Source organism: Chelonia mydas, chromosome 11, assembly GCF_015237465.2.
Source record: "Chelonia mydas isolate rCheMyd1 chromosome 11, rCheMyd1.pri.v2, whole genome shotgun sequence".
Taxonomy (NCBI): Eukaryota; Metazoa; Chordata; order Testudines; family Cheloniidae; genus Chelonia; species Chelonia mydas.
Genome location: NC_051251.2, coordinates 44,961,862 through 44,983,028, shown reverse-complemented (window position 1 = coordinate 44,983,028; position 21,167 = coordinate 44,961,862). Strand labels below are relative to the sequence as shown.

Below are 21,167 nucleotides of genomic sequence, written 5' to 3'. Positions count from 1 at the left end.
ACCCAATACTCTCTTGTACAACTTTTAATATAATAGTTATGCTACACATTTTTTACTCTTTAGTTGTCAACTTGAGTTCCTTTTGGCAGAGCTTGGACTGTTCATCTTAAATCCAAATTCATTCTTTCTTTTTATTTGATCTGTGTGTGTGTTTGTGGCGTTTGGTGTGATTAGTATAGTTCCAGAGTGAGTTACTCTTGTTTGTTGTCTTCCAGTGTTTAGCTGACTCAACATTACAGTGATTGAAGTCCATTGTCTTTCTTTTACACACTTTGAACTTTTATTTGTGTCATTTGTCTTCACTTGCTTATCTTTGTATATATTACTACATTTTACCTGGTTTTTGGAATGTAATTTGTTCTAAATTCTTCTCAGGATGTCACTTTTCTTCTTGTTAGCTGTAGATTGAAAGTTTTGGTGATTTCTTACAGCAACAGAGAAAAGCTGTCATTTTGTTAAAACAGACTTTTAGTTATTAGGCAATTTCCCAATACATACTGCCTCAATGAAGAGATATTTCAGTTAGCTTGGGCTTCTTATTTTCAATTGAGAAGAAGAGAACACTGACTTCACATATCCATAATCTATCCCAATGGTGGATATTTATTTCTCATAATGTAATGGATTTTAGCTACTAATGAACTTGGTACATTAAGGCAGTTCCATTTGGTTTTTATGTCAGTTTGCATGGTAGGGAGGGGAAAATGGTCTGTGTGTATAACAGACTCCTTAGTAAACAACATGTATTGTCAAAATGTTCTTGCAGATGTGAAAGGTCTCTACAGAAGTATCTATTAATGTTTGCTGTTGCCAGATACATTTCAGTTTATTTATTATTATTATGTCCTAATTTCAGTTTATTATGAAATGTCCATTCAAATTATTAAGACGAAAATCCATCGGGTGTACTGGATGGTTAAACCATCACATTGCATCTCCCATGGCCCAGCAGAAACAGCATATGTAAATTATTAGGATTGTGAGAGGTTTGCTATGCTGCAGAGCTGGGTGAATTCTCCCCTGCAATATGTGTTTTTGTGTCACTGATACGCTTTGTGAATTTGGGCTGAATTCATGAAAGTAGGGGAGAAAAGCAGAAACATCTCCACTTATACATTAAACAATAGATTAAAAGATTGTTTGCAAAATGTGTCTCTTCAGTCTGAGTTTGGTGATAACTGCATTGAGATCTTAATTTGGTAATGCATTAACTTGCATGCAATATAAAGATAATTACTCTTTTAATCGTAATCCTGGTTCTTTGAGAGAAGCCCTATAAAATGTGAACAGGAGCACTAGGTTTAGTCACACCAATTCTGTTATACAAGAATGACAAATTATAAGAGGAGTTCTACTTATAAACTGCTTCTATTTTAATGTTTTTTTCCCCATCTTGAATAAGGGCATTTAAGCTATGTATGTCTTACGGGTTTGTGTTTTGTCTTTAGTGTGTTGAAAATAAAATGAATTTAACTTTGTAGGGTCTATGAAATTTAAGGCTAAAATAATAAAAAAATCTAAATCGCTTTCAGATAATAAAAAGAAATAATAGTGACTTAAAAGATTTACAATGGAAAAATGATTGACATTGATCTGGGGTTTTTCTTCAGTTTTGCAACATAATGCAATTCAAATGTTACATCACAGTTTTGGTTATAAAGTGTTCTGTGCTGTTCTCTGAAAAGTAAGTACAAAACCATGCTGGCACAAGCCAACTCTTGTTCTAGTGTAGCACAGTAATTGATTTCTCAAAGTTGACACTCTTAATTTCTTGTGTTTCAGAGCTGTGAAAGTTAACTGAAGTAGAATGGAAGCTACCGTAATATTACCTATTCTGAAGAAAAAATTAGCCTTCCTTTCAGGTACAGTTTCTGATTTTTTTTCTTCAATCAGTTGCCTGGTGTATAATTTGGATCTGACTTGTATGGTTGTTTGATCTTTGCCAGATGTATTTGACAGAAGTGTATCTCAGATTTTCACTAAGGCTTATTTCAAACACAGCTCTAAAATATCTTTTAATCTGGATAGAAAAACTAAATTCAAACGTAGTTTGTCACTAGTGATTCTTGGTAAGCCAATTTTTATTCTGGTCTGTAACTTGATTGAAATGACCTACGCAAGGTTGGTGTCATGTTTCACTTCTTATAAAATAAAATGTGATCGTTTTGCACCCTTATTAAATTAACTACTAATTGGCACGAAAGCAATTGATTCTGAATTTTAGGACAATTTGTTTACAGGATTTCTTATAGAAAGTTCTTTCTCCTCCTTTCTTTCCAGTCTTTACTCCACAAAGGATAGGGACCATCTTTTTGTTCTGTGTGTACAGCCCCTAGCACAATGGGGTTCTGGTCCAGACTGGGTCTCTTGGGCATTCAAATAATTAATAATAAGATGAAATCTTATCAAGTAGTAAAAATAATGATTTAGTCTGGCAGGTGTGGAGCTGGAATATTAATTTTTATTATTTTGCTCAAAAACATTTGCAGTTTAGGTTGAAGTCTATCATTTACAAAAGAATGAAGACTTTCCCTTAAGAGATGTATGTTTTAAGTGACTTGAGATTTTGCTGACTAAGGTGCTGTTTTAGATGTTCACGTAGCTTTTAGTTCTTGCTGGTTTAACTCCTATGCACATCAGAATTTAAGAAAGACGAGTTGGAGATAGGTACATTTTTGCAATCATACAAATCGGGACGCATTACTTTAGCTAAAAAAAAAAAAAATTACTGTATTTCAGCTAATGGCTAGTTCTTAGCCAAATCAAGCAAGTGTACGTCTTGCTTGAATGTCTAAAAAATTAAACTCCCATGTTTAACTCAGAGCTAATGTATTTAGAGCTGTGGTTCTCAACCTTTCCAGTCTACTGTATCCCTTTCAGAAATCTGATTTGTATTGTGTACCCCAAGTTTCACCTCACTTAAAAACTACTTGCTTACAAAATCAGACATAAAAATATGAAAGTGTCACAGCACACTAATATTGAAAAACGGATTACTTTCTAATTTTTACCATACAGTTATAAATTAATTGAAATTATTGTATAGTGTATAGAGCAATATAAACGGGTCATTGCATGAAATTTTAGTTTGTACTGACTTCACTAATGCTTTTTATGTAGCCAATTGTAAAACTAGGCAAATATCTAGATGAGTTGATGTAACCTCCCTCCTCGCCCCCCATTGAGAGTCTCTTCCCTTGCCTTAACACCCCTCCCCAGCAGCTTCTTCTGACAGCCTGCAATAGTGAGCAATTTCCTTAGCTGCCTCCTTCTCCGGGAGCAGTTTCAGCAGTTATAGTACAATTGTTTGATTAGCATGTACCTCAAGGAGATTCTGATCAGCTAAAGTGCATTTGCAATTTGGCAAGTAAAGCTACCTGATTCACTGTGAAATACAGGTTTCAGAGTGGTAGCCGTGTTAGTCTGTATCAGCAAAAACAACGAGGAGTACTTGTGGCACCTTAGAGACTAACAAATTTATTTGGGCATAAGCTTTCGTGGGCTAAAGCCCACTTCATTGATACATTCGGTGGAAAATACAATAGGAAGATATATACACACATACATATATATACAGAGAACATGAAAAAATGGGTATTGCCATACCAACTCTAACGAGACTAATCAATTAAGGTGGGCTATTAGCAGCAGGAGGAAAAAAAACCTTTTGTAATGATAATCCAGATGGCCCATTTCAGACTGTTGACAAGAAGGTGTGAGTAACAGTAGGGGAAGAAATTAGCATGGGGGAATAGTTTTTAGTTTGTGTAATGACTCATCCACTCCCAGTCTTTATTCAAGCCTAATTTAATGGTGTCCAGTTTGCAAATTAATTTCAGTTCCGTAGTTTCTCTTTGGAGTCTGTTTTTTTGAAGTTTTTTTGTTGAATAATTGTGACTTTTAGGTCTGTAATTGAGTGACCAGGGAGGTTGAAGTGTTCTTCGACTGGTTTTTGAATGTTATAATTCTTGACGTCTGATTTGTGTCCATTTATTCTTTTGCGTAGAGACTGTCCAGTTTGGCCAATGTACGTGGCAGAGGGGCATTGCTGGCACATGATGGCATATATCACATTGGTAGATGTGCAGGTGAACGAGCCCTTGATGGTGTGGCTGATGTGATTAGGTCCTATGATGGTGTCCCTTGAATAGATATGCGGACAGAGTTGGCAACGGGCTTTGTTGCAAGGATAGGTTCCTGGATTAGTGTTTTTGTTCTGTGGTGAGTAGTTGCTGGTGAGTATTTGCTTCAGGTTGGGGGGCTGTCTGTAAGCAAGGACTGGCCTGTCTCCCAAGATCTGTGAGAGTGATGGGTCGTCCTTCAGGATAGGTTGTAGATCCTTGATGATGCGTTGGAGAGGTTTTAGTTGGGGGCTGAAGGTGATGGCTAGTGGTGTTCTGTTACTTTCCTTGTTGGGCCTGTCCGGTAGTAGGTGACTTCTGGGGAATACAGATATTCTTAGTGAAAAGCAATTTAATGACCGGCATTTTAAATGCTGAAAATTTGTTGGAACTTACTATATTGCTGAGTAGGCTTGATTCTTTGGAATTACACAGTATTGACAGACATTTTAATTTAATTAATGGTATAGATTTATACAACAGATGTTTTAGCTTTCTCAGATGTGAATAAAGAAAACTGGTGGGCAACCAATTTGTCAAATCTGTTTATATCATTTAGTTTCAAGGAATATAAAATATAATCATCATAAAACATCAGAAGAAAGTTATGCTGTGAAAATATGCGGTAGATTTTTGGATGGTGAGCTCCCCAGACATGAGAATTATAATCTGCTAGAAAACACCTGAAAACTAGTATGTTTTGACCTGCTTTATTATTCCTTGTCTAACTTTACATCATTTTCCCTCCCTCAACTACACAGTGCTTTTCAGGACTTGTTCTCTTGAGATAGGAGGCTAAGCTTCTTGAGATAGGAGGCTAAGTGGTTCCTTCTAGAAGCTCTTGGCAATAATGCTTGATTAATTACCTCAGTTGGTACATCCATTATTTGCTCTCACCACTTCACTCATCAGAGGGAAATCACAGCAGTTTCTACTGGAACAGTGTTTCACGGGGAAAACACAGCAGTTTCTATTGGAACAGTGTTTCCACAGACTTGGAAACCTTGGGCCAAATTCAGAGGCTATATAAATGACTCTGCAAATTACGCATTGTAAATTAGTGCAAATGACTGAGGAGGGAGAAATGTGAGGTTCTGTAGAAGCAGAAAATGCAACCAACAGGACGGTGTAAGAGAGCAGTTCCTTTGGTTTTATTTCTTATACCTGTCCTTGGTTGCTTTTTGTGGTAAAGTCCTGCTCTTCCACTCTTTCAGCATGTAAATTAGATCAGTTTATGCTGATCTGTAACGTACTTCACATGAATTTGTCCTATTTTAAGATTGGTTCTAAACCTTAGAATCCCCACATAATAGCTCAAATTATGGCTTCTTTGTCAGATGACCTTTTTATTTATTTATGGCTTCCAGGTTAGTATATCTAGAGTCACAATCAGATTTGGGATTGCCACTCCTACATATAGTACTGTGAAGGTAGTGAGGAATGTGTCTGAGGTAGAAATAATGATGCAGTGATGAACAATCACACGAGAATTTTTTAAAAAGGAAGGAGAAATGAATGACTTCTGCTAAATCTAATTATCGCAATATAACTAAGGATATGTCTATACTGCCCCCCGGATTGGCAGGCAGCAATCGATCCAGTGGTGGTCAATTTATTGTGTCTAGTCTAGACGCGATAAATCGACCCCTGAGCACTCTCCCTTTGACTCCTGTACTCCATTGGCGCGAGAGGTGCAGGCGGAGTCGCCGGGGGAGCGGCAGCAGTCAACTCACCACAGTGAAGACACTGCAGTGAGTAGAGCTAAGTATGTCGACTTCAGCTACATTATTCACGTAGCTGAAGTTACATAACTTAGATCGATTCCCTCCCCCCCGCCCTCCTCCCTCCCAGTGCAGACCAGGCCTAAGAAGCTGAGACAAAAATGAAAAAAATAATCTGGGTCACCCTATCATTGGTGTAACTTCCATTGTGTAATATGTTTTGGTTTTCTTGTATTGATGATATTGAATGCTATGAGTATGTTCAGGGAAGGTTGCTGAAATTTCCTAACTGATAATCTGGATGTGATTGTTAAGCAATTTATGCCAAACACTTTTATAAATATCTTTAAAATTGATTGGTTGTGAATTAAAATAATTCTAGTTTAGAAGGGTACATTGAATTGCTCAGTACCTTTATTGACATTGTAGAGTAGTGTCACTCATTGGAGGGCGTATGTGGGAAGTAGATAATCCTTGTTTTGCCATCATTTTGAGTGATTTAACTGAAGAAACTGTTCGAAGACTTTCAATGACAGAATATTTGTCTGACCTGAACAAGTCTTAGTTGTTTGATAAACCTGTACTAAAATTATTATGCAGGTAGAATAAAGGTTTTTTTAATCTTATCTCCTTAGTAAAAATAACTCAGTTTGAGCATGCTGTGACGTCATGAAACTCAATAACATATGTAATTTATTGCAATCTTTGGTGAAAATGTCAACAAATAAATAGCGGTTTAAATCCATACCATGAGTGCTGTTTAAATCCAGGTAATTATTCAATAAAAAGTCATCTTAGAGATCAAATGCTTACTGCAGATGTGAGTAGATTTCAAGTGTCAAATCTAAACTTGCATATGAAATGTTGAGTGCATCTTAAATTTTAGATTCTCTTGTGTAATCAATATAAGCGAATTTTTACAACTAATTTATGGTGTGGTTGCTTTATGATGGAGAAGGGTATAGGGAAACTCCATGAGAGAGACTTAGGCCATGTCTACACTACAGAGTTAATTTGACTTAAGTTACGTTGATGATCATAAACCACTGTAATTACGTTGCTTGTGCATGTTCACACAATACTTCTTGTGTTGGCGGAGCTTATTCACAGTTGGTGCTCTAGTACCAACAGAGAGAGCAGTATACCATGGGTAGCTATCCCACTGTGCAAATCACCACCTTCTTCTGCTAAGAGTTGTGGGAATGGATCAAAATGCATCATGGGAGTGGGATTACTGCCCCATGATGCAATTTTCTCTGTCCCATAATTCCAAGGGCTTCTGACTACGTTTTGTGCTGTTTTTCAACTGTCCCTGTAAACTTGCATCCACCATCTCTGCCTGAAAGTATAGATCCTGCACTGCTCACCAGTCTTGTGATGAGCGTTAAGAACACAATCTGGCTGACTCTGTACAATTTCATGAGCTGCAAATCTGAACAGGAATCCGTAGTGCCTGCCCTGCTGTGTGCCATGGAAAGAAAAAAATTCAAGATTGATGCTGACATTCATGGAGCAGCTGCACATGGTGGACTGTCGCTATTGGGCTCAGGAAACAAGCACTGGGTGGTGGGATCAGATTGTGATGCAGGCATGGGATGTCGAGCAGCGGCTGCACAACTTCTGTATGCACAAAACCACCTTCCTTGAACAGTGTGCAGAGCTTGTCCCCGCCCTGCAGCGCCAGGACACCAAAACGAGAGCTGCCTTAGTAGTGGAAAAGCATGTGGTGATTGCTGGCAACTTCATTCTGCTATTGGTTAGTCGTGAATCAGTTTGAAGATCGGAAGCCCACTGTAAGGGTTGCGATGATGCAAGTGTGCAGGGTCATTAATCGTCTCCTGCTACAAAGGACTGTGACTCTGGGCAATTTTTGGGAAATAGTGGATGGTGTTGCGGCAATGGGATTCCCTAACTGTGGCGGGGTGATAGATGGCATGCATATCCCAATTTTGGCCCCAGACCATCTTGTGAAAGGGCTACTTCTCTATGGTATTGCAGGTGCTGGTGGATTACTAGGGTCATTTCACTGACTACAACGCGGGGTGGTCAGGGAAGGTGCGTGATGCATCCATCTTCAATAACGCTGGCCTGTATGGAAAGCTGCATGCAGGGACTTTCTTTCTGGAGCAGAAGATTCCAATAGGGGATGTGGAAATGCCCATAGTGATCCTGGGAGACCCAGCATACCCGTTACTTCTGTGGTTCATGAAGCCTTACATCGGAAACCTTGACGGCAGCAAGGAGCGCTTCAGCAGCAGCAGAATGACCATAGAATATGTGTTTGGCGATTTAAGTGGTCTCTGGCGCTGCCTTTTTGGCAGATTGAACCTCAATGAGGAAAATATTCCCATGGTCATAGCAGCCTGCTGTGCTCTGCATAACATTTGTGAAGCCAAGGAGGAAAAGTTTCCAGAGGAGTGGAGCACTGAGGTGGATTGCCTGGCAGCTGATTTTGAGCAGCCAGATACCAGGGCTATTAGAGGGTCTCAACAGGGGGCTATTCAAATCAGGGAGTCTCTGAAGCAGCATTTTGGCAATGAGCCCCAGTCATGTGTTTTTCTGTAATGCATTCAGACAGGCATTATTTACTTGCCACCTAGAATTCCTGCTTGAAAATTAATTGTAGTCTGCAAATGTGCTGATTGCCACTGTGTATGAATTTCGGCCCACCCCCCCCCATGTAGGTCCCAAATAAAGCAGCATTGTCTTTGTAAGACTAAATTTTTATTAAACAGTAATACACATATTAACATTTCTTACAGGGTTCATGACCGTGAGCAACACTCTCTGAAATAAGGATCTCACAGCTGTGTGTAAGTCCAGCTGTTGTTACCAAAAATGTTCCTAGGCTTGGAGTACAAGGGGTACTGTGATGGGCCGGGAATGTGCAAGGAATGTGTGTGGGAAGTTTGGGGAGGGCATGGAATGCCGTTCTGTATGGGCTGCAGGCGAGTCAAGCATGCATGTGTTCCAACTGCAGTGCTATCAGGGACCTGAGCATCTATGATTGGTCCTCCGTGAGCTTTATCATCCGCTCCTGACCCTCTATTATCTGCTTCTTCCCCTTTCTCCTCTCCTGGCTATCCATTTCTAGTTTTTCATTTGTCTCTCTCCATGGTCTATGCTCGCTATTGGCCTGATCAGATGATTGCAGCCCTTCTCAAAACATGTCCTTGTAGAAGCAGCATGGTTTCGGTGCCACACCAGAGTGACCGTTGGCCTCCCTTGTCTTCTGGTATGCCTGTCTCAGCTCCTTGATCTTAGCACGGCACTTCTGTGTGTCCCTTTCATGCCCCTTCTCATCAATACCAGGAGCAATCTGCTCGTATGTATCAAAGTTTCTATGACTGGATTGGAGCTGTGACTACACAGCCTCCTCTCCCTACAGATCCAACCAATCCAGCAACTCTGGTGTACTCCAGGCGGGAGCACATTTGGTGCAGAAAGCTGGCATGGTTAGCTGGGAAGATATGATGTGAGCTGTCCACGCTAAGCATACAGGAAGTGGAATTTCCAAAATTCCTGGGGCTTTAAAGGGGGAGGGGTGCATGCCTGTGTACCTGGCTGCAGGGAAAAGGAGTAGAAACAGCTTACCAGAGCGGTCATGATGAGCACTGTGGGACATGTCCTGAAGGCCACTTAAGGCTACATAAGTAAGCGCACTGTCTACACTGAAACTGCCTCGCTCTAACTTTGTCACATAAAGCTCTATGCCGCTCGTCAAGATAGTTTTATTGTGTCGACATAGCCACAAGTGTTTTATTGCAGTGTAGATATACCCTGAGAGAGTCAAAAGGAAGCATGGCAACTGCAAACTTTGTACTGCAGCCCTCCTTGTAACATGATTCTCTGGTTGGAAAATAAGTATATTTCCTGGAAAATGTGAAAATTTTCCACTTAAAAACAAAACAAAAAATCAAGACCCTGAAAAACAAATTGTTTTCCAATGTTTGAGTCCCCCTGTCTTTTTTCCATTAAAAAGGAGGAAAGGCAGAATGACTAAACAATCAATAACCCAAAACATTTAGACTTTTTTTGTAGAGTAACTGCCAATTTTGAAAAAAATGAAATTTTTCTGCAGACGGTGTTTGGGAAAGTTTGAACAAAATTTTTAAGCAGTTCTAGTATTTACAAAATAGTTCTTATGACTGTAAAATACACATTCAAAGCAAAATGAGCACTGGATTTGCAATCTCTTTGACAAGATTCCTAATCTACCTGCTGACTGACTGCTTGCGGAAGTGACTGACCCCCCATAAGCAGGCTTTAAAAAAAAATGACCATTTCAATTAAAAGATGTATTTTCATTCACACTTTTTCACACATTTGCAACATATTAAGTGATTCCAACTATATGCTAAATAAATTGAGGTAAGATTTTCTGTAAGGCCTTGTCTACACTACGCAGTTTTGTCAACAAAAGTCAGGTTTGTTATGCAAAATAACGATACTATACTATAATCCCTTAATCTGGCGGAAGGGTGAAATTTATAGCCATTTCCCCTCATTTTCTTTGGTGGTATCCAACTAACCAGTTTTGTTAGTTTTAAAACTAAGCTGTATCGGGTGACTTGTTTTATTTGAAAAGTGGGAACCATTTTTTGTTTTACAAGTCAGTTCAGCTTTCATGTGAATTAGCTGAGAATGATGGTCAAGTGGTAGTTTTCCGAGCTGAAGGAGTGATGTTATTTCTACAGAAAATGTCGCATCACTCCTAGTTTTGTACTATGAGCGTAGTCAATTTATTTTATTGCTATCCTCCCTCCATGTCACACGAGCTCTGGTGTTACTCAACACATAAGCAAGCAGCTGAGCTCATAAAGGACTCATTATCTGTGGCAAAAGGAAAAGAAGGCACTGGAAATAGTCTGTATTCAACTCTTTGATACTAGCTCTGTGTTAGTAGTAGTGGAGGGAATCATTACCTGTATTAAAACAGTCAACTGTTATTGAAGAAGTATTTGCCCTGAGGGAAAGAGAAGCAATATTTTTGCTCAAATAGATGTGGTTTATGTGAGAAGCACAATTTCAAGGAAAATCTCACTGGTGTGTGACACAATGCAGCAGAGAACTTGCCTTTTTTTAAAGGTTAAATTTGATGGACCAGTTTCTTGCAATTCTGTACCCTTGGACCATTAAAGGATCCTTTATTCCTTGGTTTTTCTTATGGTTTGATTCTTGTTGGCATAGTAATGGAGACAGATGTTTGATTCTCTGTGGGGCAGACTCCTGATGTGGTCTGGTGGAAGAAAGCACAATAGGCTTGAATATAGATTTTTTTTCTTCTCTGACTAGAATTTATTTAAATAGAACCTCTACAAGTACAGTAGGGTCCCTTCAGGGACGTCTTTATTTTTCATTTGCTGTTTGTGTTGTTTTTTTATGTAGGTCTTTGAGTTTCAGCTCCAAGCCCCTTCATCTTCTGTTTGTTTTGTTTTAATCCTGGTTTCAGAGTAACAGCCGTGTTAGTCTGTATTCGCAAAAAGAAAAGGAGTACTTGTGGCACCTTAGAGACTAACCAATTTATTTGAGCATAAGCTTTCGTGAGCTACAGCTCACTTCATCGGATGCATACTGTGGAAAATACAGAAGATGTTCTTACACATACAAACCATGAAAAAATGGGTGTTTACCACTACAAAAGGTTTTCTCTCTCCCCACCCCACTCTCCTGCTGATAATAGCTTATCTAAAGTGTTTTGGTACCATGTCCATCTGTTTGCATTTGGAAAGGAAGATGATGTCAACTACCTATGTGACAGTGGTACTTTGCTCATTCATTTGGTCTGCTACTTCTTCCATCGTGCATCCATTTTTAAGATCTGTAACTACTGCTTGAATTTAGCCTTCATGGAGCTTAGCTCCAAAACAGTTTCTTTGATGTCAACATTTGTGGATGGGCCATGCTTGTCTTTGTTTTTTTTTCTGCTGTCTGCTTGCTCAGAGCTAAACTCAGTATTGGAGAGGGATATATCCTCCTGCCTCTTGGGAGAAATGTGGTTTGGTTTTTGATGGTGGAAGACCATATTTTGTTTGATGTTTTAAGTAGCACTCCTATCCTTATTTAGTGTTTTGTTCTTGTTTTTGAGAACTTTGTGAAGACAAACTATCAGTGGAGAAACATGGCTTTTGACTTACACTTGACTTACAATGGTTTCAGATCCTAAGACAAATACTATTTTATTCTTATTTGTTTAATTTAATATATTTGTAAGCAATATAACTGGAGGAGAGAAACTGCTTTTTTTAAAGTGCACTCAGACTCAAGCTAAAAGGTAAAGGCAACCCTTCAACTTCTGAACAATATTGATCCAATTCCCCTCCTTCCTTCCTTCCTTTTTTTTTTTTTTTTTTTTTTTTCTCATTTAAGATCCCTCCTTTGCTACTGGTTGGGCTTTCAGTAGCCTCTGCTGTTCAGGAAGAGAAGAGGCAAAGGCAGCTATCTGCAGCTTCTGCTGCTCAAAACAGTGAGCTATAGAATGGAGACAACTCTAGCAGGAACTGTCCTACAGCAGCTTACTGGTTTCTGGGGGAGGGGCCAACCCATACTCAAGAGCCCCTCAGTTCCCTCCTCTGTCTGTTCCTGGGAAAGGAGGTGGCAACAAGGGTGATAAAATTGAAAAAGGGCCCATTTACACTGCTCAGACTGCTGAACCCCCCTATAGCTGGTTATCAACAATCTATGTTGGCATTCTCTTGAGCCATCATGGTTAGAAAGATAGATAGAAAACTGCTATAAACTTCATGGATGACTTCCAGGGGGCCAAAAAAAAAAAAAATCCTTTCTTGCTTCAAGTAGTCTGATTGAACCTAAGGGGGCTAATTGGATAAATAAGGTGTACAGAATCTGGCCCTTTGTGAGGGATGGAAATATGCCTAGTTGTTTTATATTCCTGGTATCATCACTGGATTTTTAATTCCAGGTTTGGGCTTTGAATGGCTTTGAAAAAGAACAGACTTTTAACTATTATTGTAGTTATAATTCCAACACTAATTGTATAAATGGCCAAGTTATGTCACCTGCATCTAGGCTTATCTTGGGAAAGAGCCCCTCTCCGTGTATACCAGTTTGTAGCTTCGACACTTGATACTCGTGTTCAGATTTTGTGTGTGTGTGGCTTCTCATATATAATTCTGCACAGATAGGACTCTCTTTAAGTGGCTTTGTGGACTGAGTGGTCATAATTCAAATTCCATTTAGATCAGCTGCTGTCATGAAGCAAGAACATGATGATTTAATGCCTTTCTTAACTTCATAATCAAGGTATTTAAAATCACTTAGGAAAAACTTGCCTTTTTAGCATCTCTGAAAACAATTCTCCTCCCCCCACCTCCATTTCCGTCAATAATAAAACTGAAATTATTATCTATCATACAAAATCCAGCTTTCCAGGTCTGGTTGAAGTGGTTAGGATACTGTCCCCTTACTGTCTATAAGTAACTCCTTGTTATATTAGACGATCCTGCCGGATTTTACAAAAAGGTTAATACATTTAAGAAATCTTTTATCCCAATAAGCAATGGCAAAGAAAATCAGAGCACCTTCAAAGCTACTGAGATTTACAGTTTACTTTGAAACTGGTTTATTAATGCAGATGTGGAAGATTTGGGGAAAAAAAAGCTGAAGGATAGAAAAAGATTATATTATAAGGCCAAAGTGGTGGCTTAAAAAGCTATTGGACTAACTTGTAAATCAAGCTGCAGTTTATATCTGTTCATTTCCATGTACTTTATTTCATTCTAAAAAATTAGATAAGCAGCATGTTTTTCGCCTGAAATACAATTTCTCAGGAAGGTGGTTGCTGAAAAGATCCAAGTGCAAAGATATAACATTCTGTTCAATCCTTGCAGCTTTGCTTATGCTACATCGGTGAATCAGTAACTAGCACTGGAAACAGGGCATCCATTAGACTTTCCATGTCAAACTGATACCTTACAGTGTTATACTGTGGGAATGTGAGTGGTAGAACTGATATGTGATGGCAGGGACATGAGAGGGATATGTCCAGGGACAACGGTCAGGTGGGAGCTATTATCCCACCCAGCAACTGAGGAGGAGGAGGATGCAGCGATTCCTACCTAAATGCTGCACCTGTTTTGGTGGCTCCATATTCCCTATCAGCCTATGGCTAGTAGGTCTAATAATGAGCATACCTTTTGATTTTCCCCAAACTTGCTCTGAGCCTCCTGGCACCTATGATTGTAGTGTATGGTAGGGACACTTCTGTTTCTTTACCTGTCCATTCTATTTTGCTGTAATGGATGTATGTCTGCTACTCTGCCCTTCTTCTGCCTTTGTGTTTTGCCCTTCTCACTAGTGAATAATTCCAGCATGCCTCTCTTCTGTTGCTCATAACTCTCCCCAAGCAGCCATAGGGCAGAGTGGATGTGATTTTTCTTAGTCTCACAACACAGGTTTCTGAAGAGAATCGGAGAGGCAAAACGGGGACATGGCATAGGCCAGGCCCTGGCCATATATTGTTAGTATCTAGTATTGTGGGCATCTACCACATGGTTTAAACAGCCATTTCAAATGAGATTAAAAGCATTTGTTTGGTCAATGGTTTACATATAATTTGTGCTGTGATATCAAATGTAAAGTATACTTTAATTTCAGTACCTCATCTTTATTGCGAGCAAACTTGGAAGTGCCTTTTTCTTAAATTGTTGGTGATGGTGTTATTACAATAGAACCCCTTTGATCTGATCTGTCATTATCTGGTTTTCTGTGTTAACTGAACAACCAGCGCACACCCGTCCAGAAGGGGGAGATCTCTCCTGTGACCACCAGATGGCGGTACAGCATTGCACTTTCCCATTTTCCACTTTTTATTTAGTTTTTTGATTATCTGATCTGTCCCCTGTCCCAGTTAGATCAGATAAACAGGGTTCTGCTGTATTCCTTTGAATTATTATAATACCTAGGAGTCCTAGTTCTGGACAAGGACCCTATTGTGCTAGGCACTGTACAAACACAGGATTTGAAAGAGAACAAAGAAATGACTTTGGGAATGTTTACAGGGAACTCGTCGCAAGTCGGCGGGGAAAGCATGGGAGAAAGAATGATGGTGTTTGTTTGAGAATGTAAAAAGTGGGCGATGGAGTCAAGAGTCGACCCCTTCAGTACTGAAAGTTCATCACTTCATGAGATCTAGTGAAATGACTATGAATTCCTTTCCCTACATACTAAAAAGTGTTATGAATAAAACATCAAGGACCTGATTTTCAAAGCACTCACAGCTCTCAACGCTTCAGTGAGAGTTCTGGGTGATCTATGCCTATGAAAATAGGCCTTAAATCTTGTATGTTTTGATCCTGACATATTCATTGTTTCTTTATATTTGGATGAAAATCTGCTGTGTGCTAACAGAAGCTGTACAATGTACTTACTGTTGTTCCGATCTAGATACACAGGCCATTGTGGGTTCTTGGGTATTTAGTAACTGAAAATATGGCCATTCATATGGCTTTAGGAGCCTAACTTCAGGCACCCTTTAAAAAATAATCTTGATCAAATGCTCTACGTTTCCACCTTTTGGGCCTTGATTCAGCAAGGTATGTAAGCATGTGCCTAACTTAAAGCGCATTAATAGTTCTATTGAAGGCAAGTATATGCTAAACTACCTTCCTAGACTGGAGACCTTAATGTAAATGTATAGTCTTACTGAAAAGACATTGAGATTTTTTTAAGTGTTCAAAGTTGTTAATATATATTATAAACCGTGTTTTGCATTAAGGTCACCTCATGACCAAACCCTGTGTTTTGGGCATGTCATTTACTGGTAGGTTACAAATTCATTGTTTAGTCTATTATGTAACTTTGCTTTAACGTCCAAGATATGCTTCACAAAATGTTCTTTAATTACAGCACTGTCCACAACTCGCAGCACTTTTGTTCACTTGTAATCTTTATAGCAGTTTTAGTCACAAGTAACATGTAGTTTGAGACTATGTAGCTGAAAATGTGTATTTTTATCTTAAAACTACATTAAATCTTTGTAATGCCCCCTTTTTTTTTTTAATAGGAGGGAAGGACAGACGAAGTGGCCTCATTCTGACAATTCCATTATGCCTTGAACAGACAAACATGGATGAGCTGAGTGTTACCCTAGACTATCTGCTAAGCATTCCAAGGTGACTAAGTGACTCTAAAGATGTTTCTTAAAAGCACTACATGTTTTTATCTTCCGGTACAAAACATATTTTACTTAGTAATCAGGAATAGTCAATTATTTTTTGTCAATGTCCACTTTTCTTGGTCAACATATAGTCAAGGTCCAGACTCCAGTGAAACATTTTTCACACTTCAATAACATTAATGATGATGGTAAAAAGAGTTCAAGTGTGTGCTGATCTGGATTTGGCCCATGGTCTGCCTGTTGGCTAGCCCTGGATTATACCATAATGTGATCTCATTTGATTTTATTAGAACAACTTAAAACACAAATAACATAGTAAATTAAAAGATATGTGATAGTTTCTTTTAATTATCCTGCTTGTTTTTTTCTGTCCGGTGTATTTCACCATTGCATTGTTGGAATACGTGCAGTAACTTCTTTCTTTCTGATAATTCTGGTGTAAACTAACTAGCGACTATAATTTACATTAAAAAGCAACATTAAAAAAGACTAATCATTGGAATTGGTGGGACTTTTCAGGCAGAAAATCGTTTGTTCCTTTTGTTTGTTTTTGTTTTTGCAGCCCTTCTATTCATACAGGCCCAGATTCACTGAAGCACTTAAATTGTGCTTAAGTTTAAGCATGTATGAAGTCTCATTGAAGTTAGTGGGATTACTTACATGCTTAAAGTTAAAAAAAAAAAAAAAAAAAAAAAAAAAAAATGCTATAATTGTTTTGCTGAATTTGGGCCAGAGTTCAGTGGATTCTATCATTAATTATGGGTTTGATTGTAAAATTAACAACTTCTGTGGGAGATTTGCTTATGGAAAAACTGCAGGTTCAGATCTATATTTGGCCAGATATTATTAATTTATTTGATTGGATCTGATGATGGGGGCAGAAATTATCCAACAGAACTGGTAAGTCATCCTCAAATCTTAGTTTTATCATTTTGTGTTTGATTTTTTTTTCCTCTCCCCAAGTGAATGCTCATGTTTCCAACATGGTTAAAAGACCAACTATAAGAGACCGGGAGAAAGAGATGTTAGCATAATTAAATAAAAAATGCTTTATGCATTTTATTTTGCTAATGGGAGTATCAGATCTTTTCAAATATGTAGACTAATGATCTGGCCCCAAAGAGAAGAAAAATGAATATTACTAAAAGAAACCTGAGACACTCCGGTCACTTCTGTAAAGCTGATTGAATAATTTACTTGTACTCTTAATTAGTTACATGCTTGTTGTTTATACATTTGTGTTTCGTTTTAAAAAAAAGAAGTTGGAACTTTTACAAAATTATGGGTGAAAATTGTGCTCATCTTATTCATGCAAGTAGTCTAATTGACTTCAGGGTTTGGTCCTGTTTGTTGAATAAATGTAAGTATTCTACCAAAATTTGTTGTTTTACTATCTAGCTGTGATATATATTGCGTTTATTTTGCTTAAAGCTATCTGAAAATTCACACTAAGCATTGCTCATACCACGTGTAAACTGTGAAACACCTATGAAAATAAAGGTTGACATGCCCACCGTTGGTGTTGACAGTCATGCAGAATAATAATATGGGAGACCATCCTGCTTTAATGTTGGTTTAATAGTAGAAAGAACTTGCTTTTTAAAAAAGCGTTTTCCTTAAATATTAAAGATTCTCTGTGCTCTTCTGGAAGGCTTTAAAACGCTTGTGAGTTAGCATTTTGTCCCCAAACCAGGCTTTTGCGTTTTCAACAAATATCAAGCCTAATTCTTTAAAGCTTTACACGAGTGGTCTGTCTTGTGAGAGTAGTCCTGTTGACTTGTATGGGAGTTCCATCAGTGGATGGTTTGCAGAACTGGACCTGAAGTTATACATTGTTTAACATACAGTGTCTCAAAATTATGTATCACTAACTTCAGTAGCTAGTGTTGTAACTCCAAATTTTTCTTTTATGAATGTGAAATGTTTTGTGGCAGGCCAGACTTTTATAGTGTTGAGGTGAAATGTCTTTGATTTGTACAATATCCATGAAATACTGGTGTTTTTTTTTTTAAACAAATTCATAGCTATTGAGTAGATGTGTCTTTGTTATGATAGGATATGGTTTAAAATATAAAAACTTTTTTAAAGTGGAAGAAAAGATAAATGCAGCAATATTTCATGCTCTTCAATGCCCTGTCAATGGAGTTGGCAGGCTTCACAGTTCTTATGCACAAATCAGTTTTACCAATTTTTTTTTTTAAAGCTTAAATGCATTGTGTTAAACATTTTATTTAACCTTTCAGAATTGGATAATTTGTTGTTTTTTGAGGGTTGTGTTTTGTGGGAATATACAAGTGCTGTTGTTTGTTTCCATTGACCTTAAGAAAACAATATTTCAAAGGAATATGATAGACACACCATTTGTGTTTGCTGTATTCAAGGTTAGATTGTGTCAGTTCCTATATAAATCATCTAGTTATAACTTGGCTTTCAGAACTTGCTCTGGCTGTGACACTGCAAACAATGAGCCTAATTTTCTGTAGGGTCCCTGGAAAATCTTATGCATGTCTTCAAGAAGTGCCATTGAAAAATAAATAAAGTAAAATCCAGGTACACAATGGCAACCATGTTGGAAATTAGTTTAGTCCTAAACTAAAAATTGACTAATTGTTTTTGTTCTAAAAAGAAAGTGAAATATGCTTATGAATATTTTTCTACCACTCCAATTGATTTTTTCCCCTCCTATTGTTTAGTTGGTTCTTATCCATACTGTAGGCTAAAGTTCTGATCCTGCAAATGCTTACTACCAAGCATAATGCTTGCTGCTATGAGTAACTGTACTGGAAATCAATGGGATTATTGTAGTAATAGGCATTGTGCTCTGTCTGTACATTTTCAGGAGCTAAACTTTTTTTCATTAAAAAATAAATTAAAATGGGCAAGGGTATATTGATTTAAAAAAACAACATAGTATATGCACACCGTTTTTTCTTTAAGTACACTTGACAGCTCATAAGTGATAGTAAATCCATCTTAGTCCCATAATGGTACAATTATAGTGAATGAAAAATATATACATGTGTAGTAATATTGTATGTATTTGAACAATGACTAGAATGTCTGTCTTACTTAACAATTTATAATCAGAGCTGGCACTAGTGTGCATGGTTAGTTAATGCTTTCCAATGTTCTCAGTTGCTTATCACTTGCTGAACTTTTAACTGTTGAGACTGAAACTTCCCATGCTGAGTCATTTCACTGAGAAGCTCTAGAGCAGTGGTTCCCAAACTTTAACAACCCGCAAACCCCTTTCACGAAAATACCAAATCTTGCGAACCTCCTCCTAAAAATGAGTATTTCCAGAGATTTTCTGCCTTACCTGAGCATAAATTAGAGAAGCAGGGATCTTGGAAATAATTTAGTTTTTTAATGACATGTTAATGTAATAATAAATCGTGTGTAATAATTATTTATCATTACATTATTTATTTTATTACATTACGAAAATGGCAATATTCTTCCAAGATTCCACTTTTGTAGCTCATATCACTTCAATTAAGCCTGCTATAGGACAAGGCTCCTAATGTTTCATCAAGGAGTACCAGACATGAACCAGCATGAAGGTATTTAAGAAGCCAACTCAAATAAAGAGTTCCTTCCTCCCACAAGCATTTGGATCTTGAGCAGTCCAGGCAAACAATGCACGACTATAACAAAGCTTAAACTTGTTCTTGGTAATAATTTTTAAAAACAACACTAGCAGCCTATTTAATTTTAGAAACAGCAAAAAATATCCTCCTCCCTTTCCATTTCTCATAAGGAGTCTTGAAGTTTAAATCTCCTCAGTGTGATGAATGCGCTTGCTTTGATCTGCATAGCTCTTGGAAGTCCAGAACCACTGGAGAAAGGTCTGGTTTGGCATTGAGTCTGCTTCTGTATTTGGTTTTCAGAAGTGCATACGAGGAAAATGCTTTCTCGCATAAGTATGTTGTTGAAAACAGTAACAAAATGATGATAGCTTTTTGTGCCAGCAGGGGGTACCTGTTTCTTAAACTCAACCAAAAGTTGATCAGTGACCAACTTCTGAAACTCCTTTTCAGTACGTAATCACAGGAGATCTCAATCTATTTCTCTTTTTCCTCAGTGCTCAATATCTCCGTTGAGGGAGTGGTATCATCAAAAGGGTTGCGAATCCAGTCATTATCGCTTGACTTGGCTGGAAAGTATTCCCTGAACATTGTGCAAAGTCCTTTTAGGTGTGCAGTTATATTGGTTTTAGTGCACTGATCCAACCAAAGTTTGTTATGCCAGGAAGTCATGAAGAGTACTGAAACACTCAGTTTGATTGTTTTCCAAACACCTTTCCCAGAACTGCGACTTCTTTATCATGGATTCAACTCAGTCTTGCGCATTGAAAACTGTTATATTGAGGCCTTGAAGAGATAAATTTAGGTCATTAATCCTCGAGAAAATGTCTGCTAAATAAGCTAGGCTCTGGAGCCAGACATGATTTTCCATACAGCTGGCGAGGTGGAAAAAACAAGGAATTCTGTTCTAAGCTCAAACAAACGCACAGGGATTTTGCCACGTGAGAGCCATCTAACTTTGGTATGGAACAACAGGCAATTGTGTACACTACCCATTTCTTCACAAAGTATGTGAAATATTCTGGAATTTGTTGGTCATAATTTTATGAAATTCACCATTTTCACTGCATTGTCCAGCACTTTCTTCAGTCCCTCAGGCATGCGTTTTGCTGCGAGGGCTTGTCTATGGATATTGCAACAAGTCCAAGAGACATTTGATGCAGCCTTTTTTGTTCGAGCTACAAATCCTGTATGCTTCCCCATCATTGATGTGGCCCCATCAGTGTAAATGCCTAGGCAATCTATTTCCTTTTCTTGAAAATATGCATTAGTCAGATTGAAGATATCTTCTTCCATCGTATGGTCTTTCCATGGTCGGCAAAACAACAAGTCGTCTTCAACCATACCTTCATTCACATAATGTACAAACACTAGCAATATAGATAGATTAGCAACATCAGTTGATTCATCCAAACGTATAGCATGATATGGACTATTTTTCACTCCATGTACAATTGTGGTCTCTACGTTACTTGACGTCATTAATTTTTCTCGACAACGTATTATTGGACAAAGGTACTACGTCAATCCTTTTTGCAGCTTTTTCTCTGAGCATGCAATGAACTATGTCTTTTATACTTGGACCAATCAAGCTCTCTGC

General features: G+C 38.1%; 1 protein-coding gene across 19 annotated transcripts in view; it reads left to right on the top strand.

Annotated features, from left to right (window-relative positions):
• The window catches only part of SESTD1 (SEC14 and spectrin domain containing 1), a 115,797-nt gene that overhangs the window by 25,623 nt on the left and 69,007 nt on the right, over positions 1-21,167 (top strand). For all 19 annotated transcript variants that reach the window (XM_043525337.1, XM_043525341.1, XM_043525336.1 and 16 more), the window contains 2 exons: positions 1,783-1,862; positions 15,867-15,975. In XM_043525337.1, the coding sequence (XP_043381272.1) occupies positions 1,808-1,862; positions 15,867-15,975 (164 nt within the window). In that variant the 5' untranslated portion in view covers positions 1,783-1,807. The remainder of the gene's footprint in view (positions 1-1,782; positions 1,863-15,866; positions 15,976-21,167) is intronic.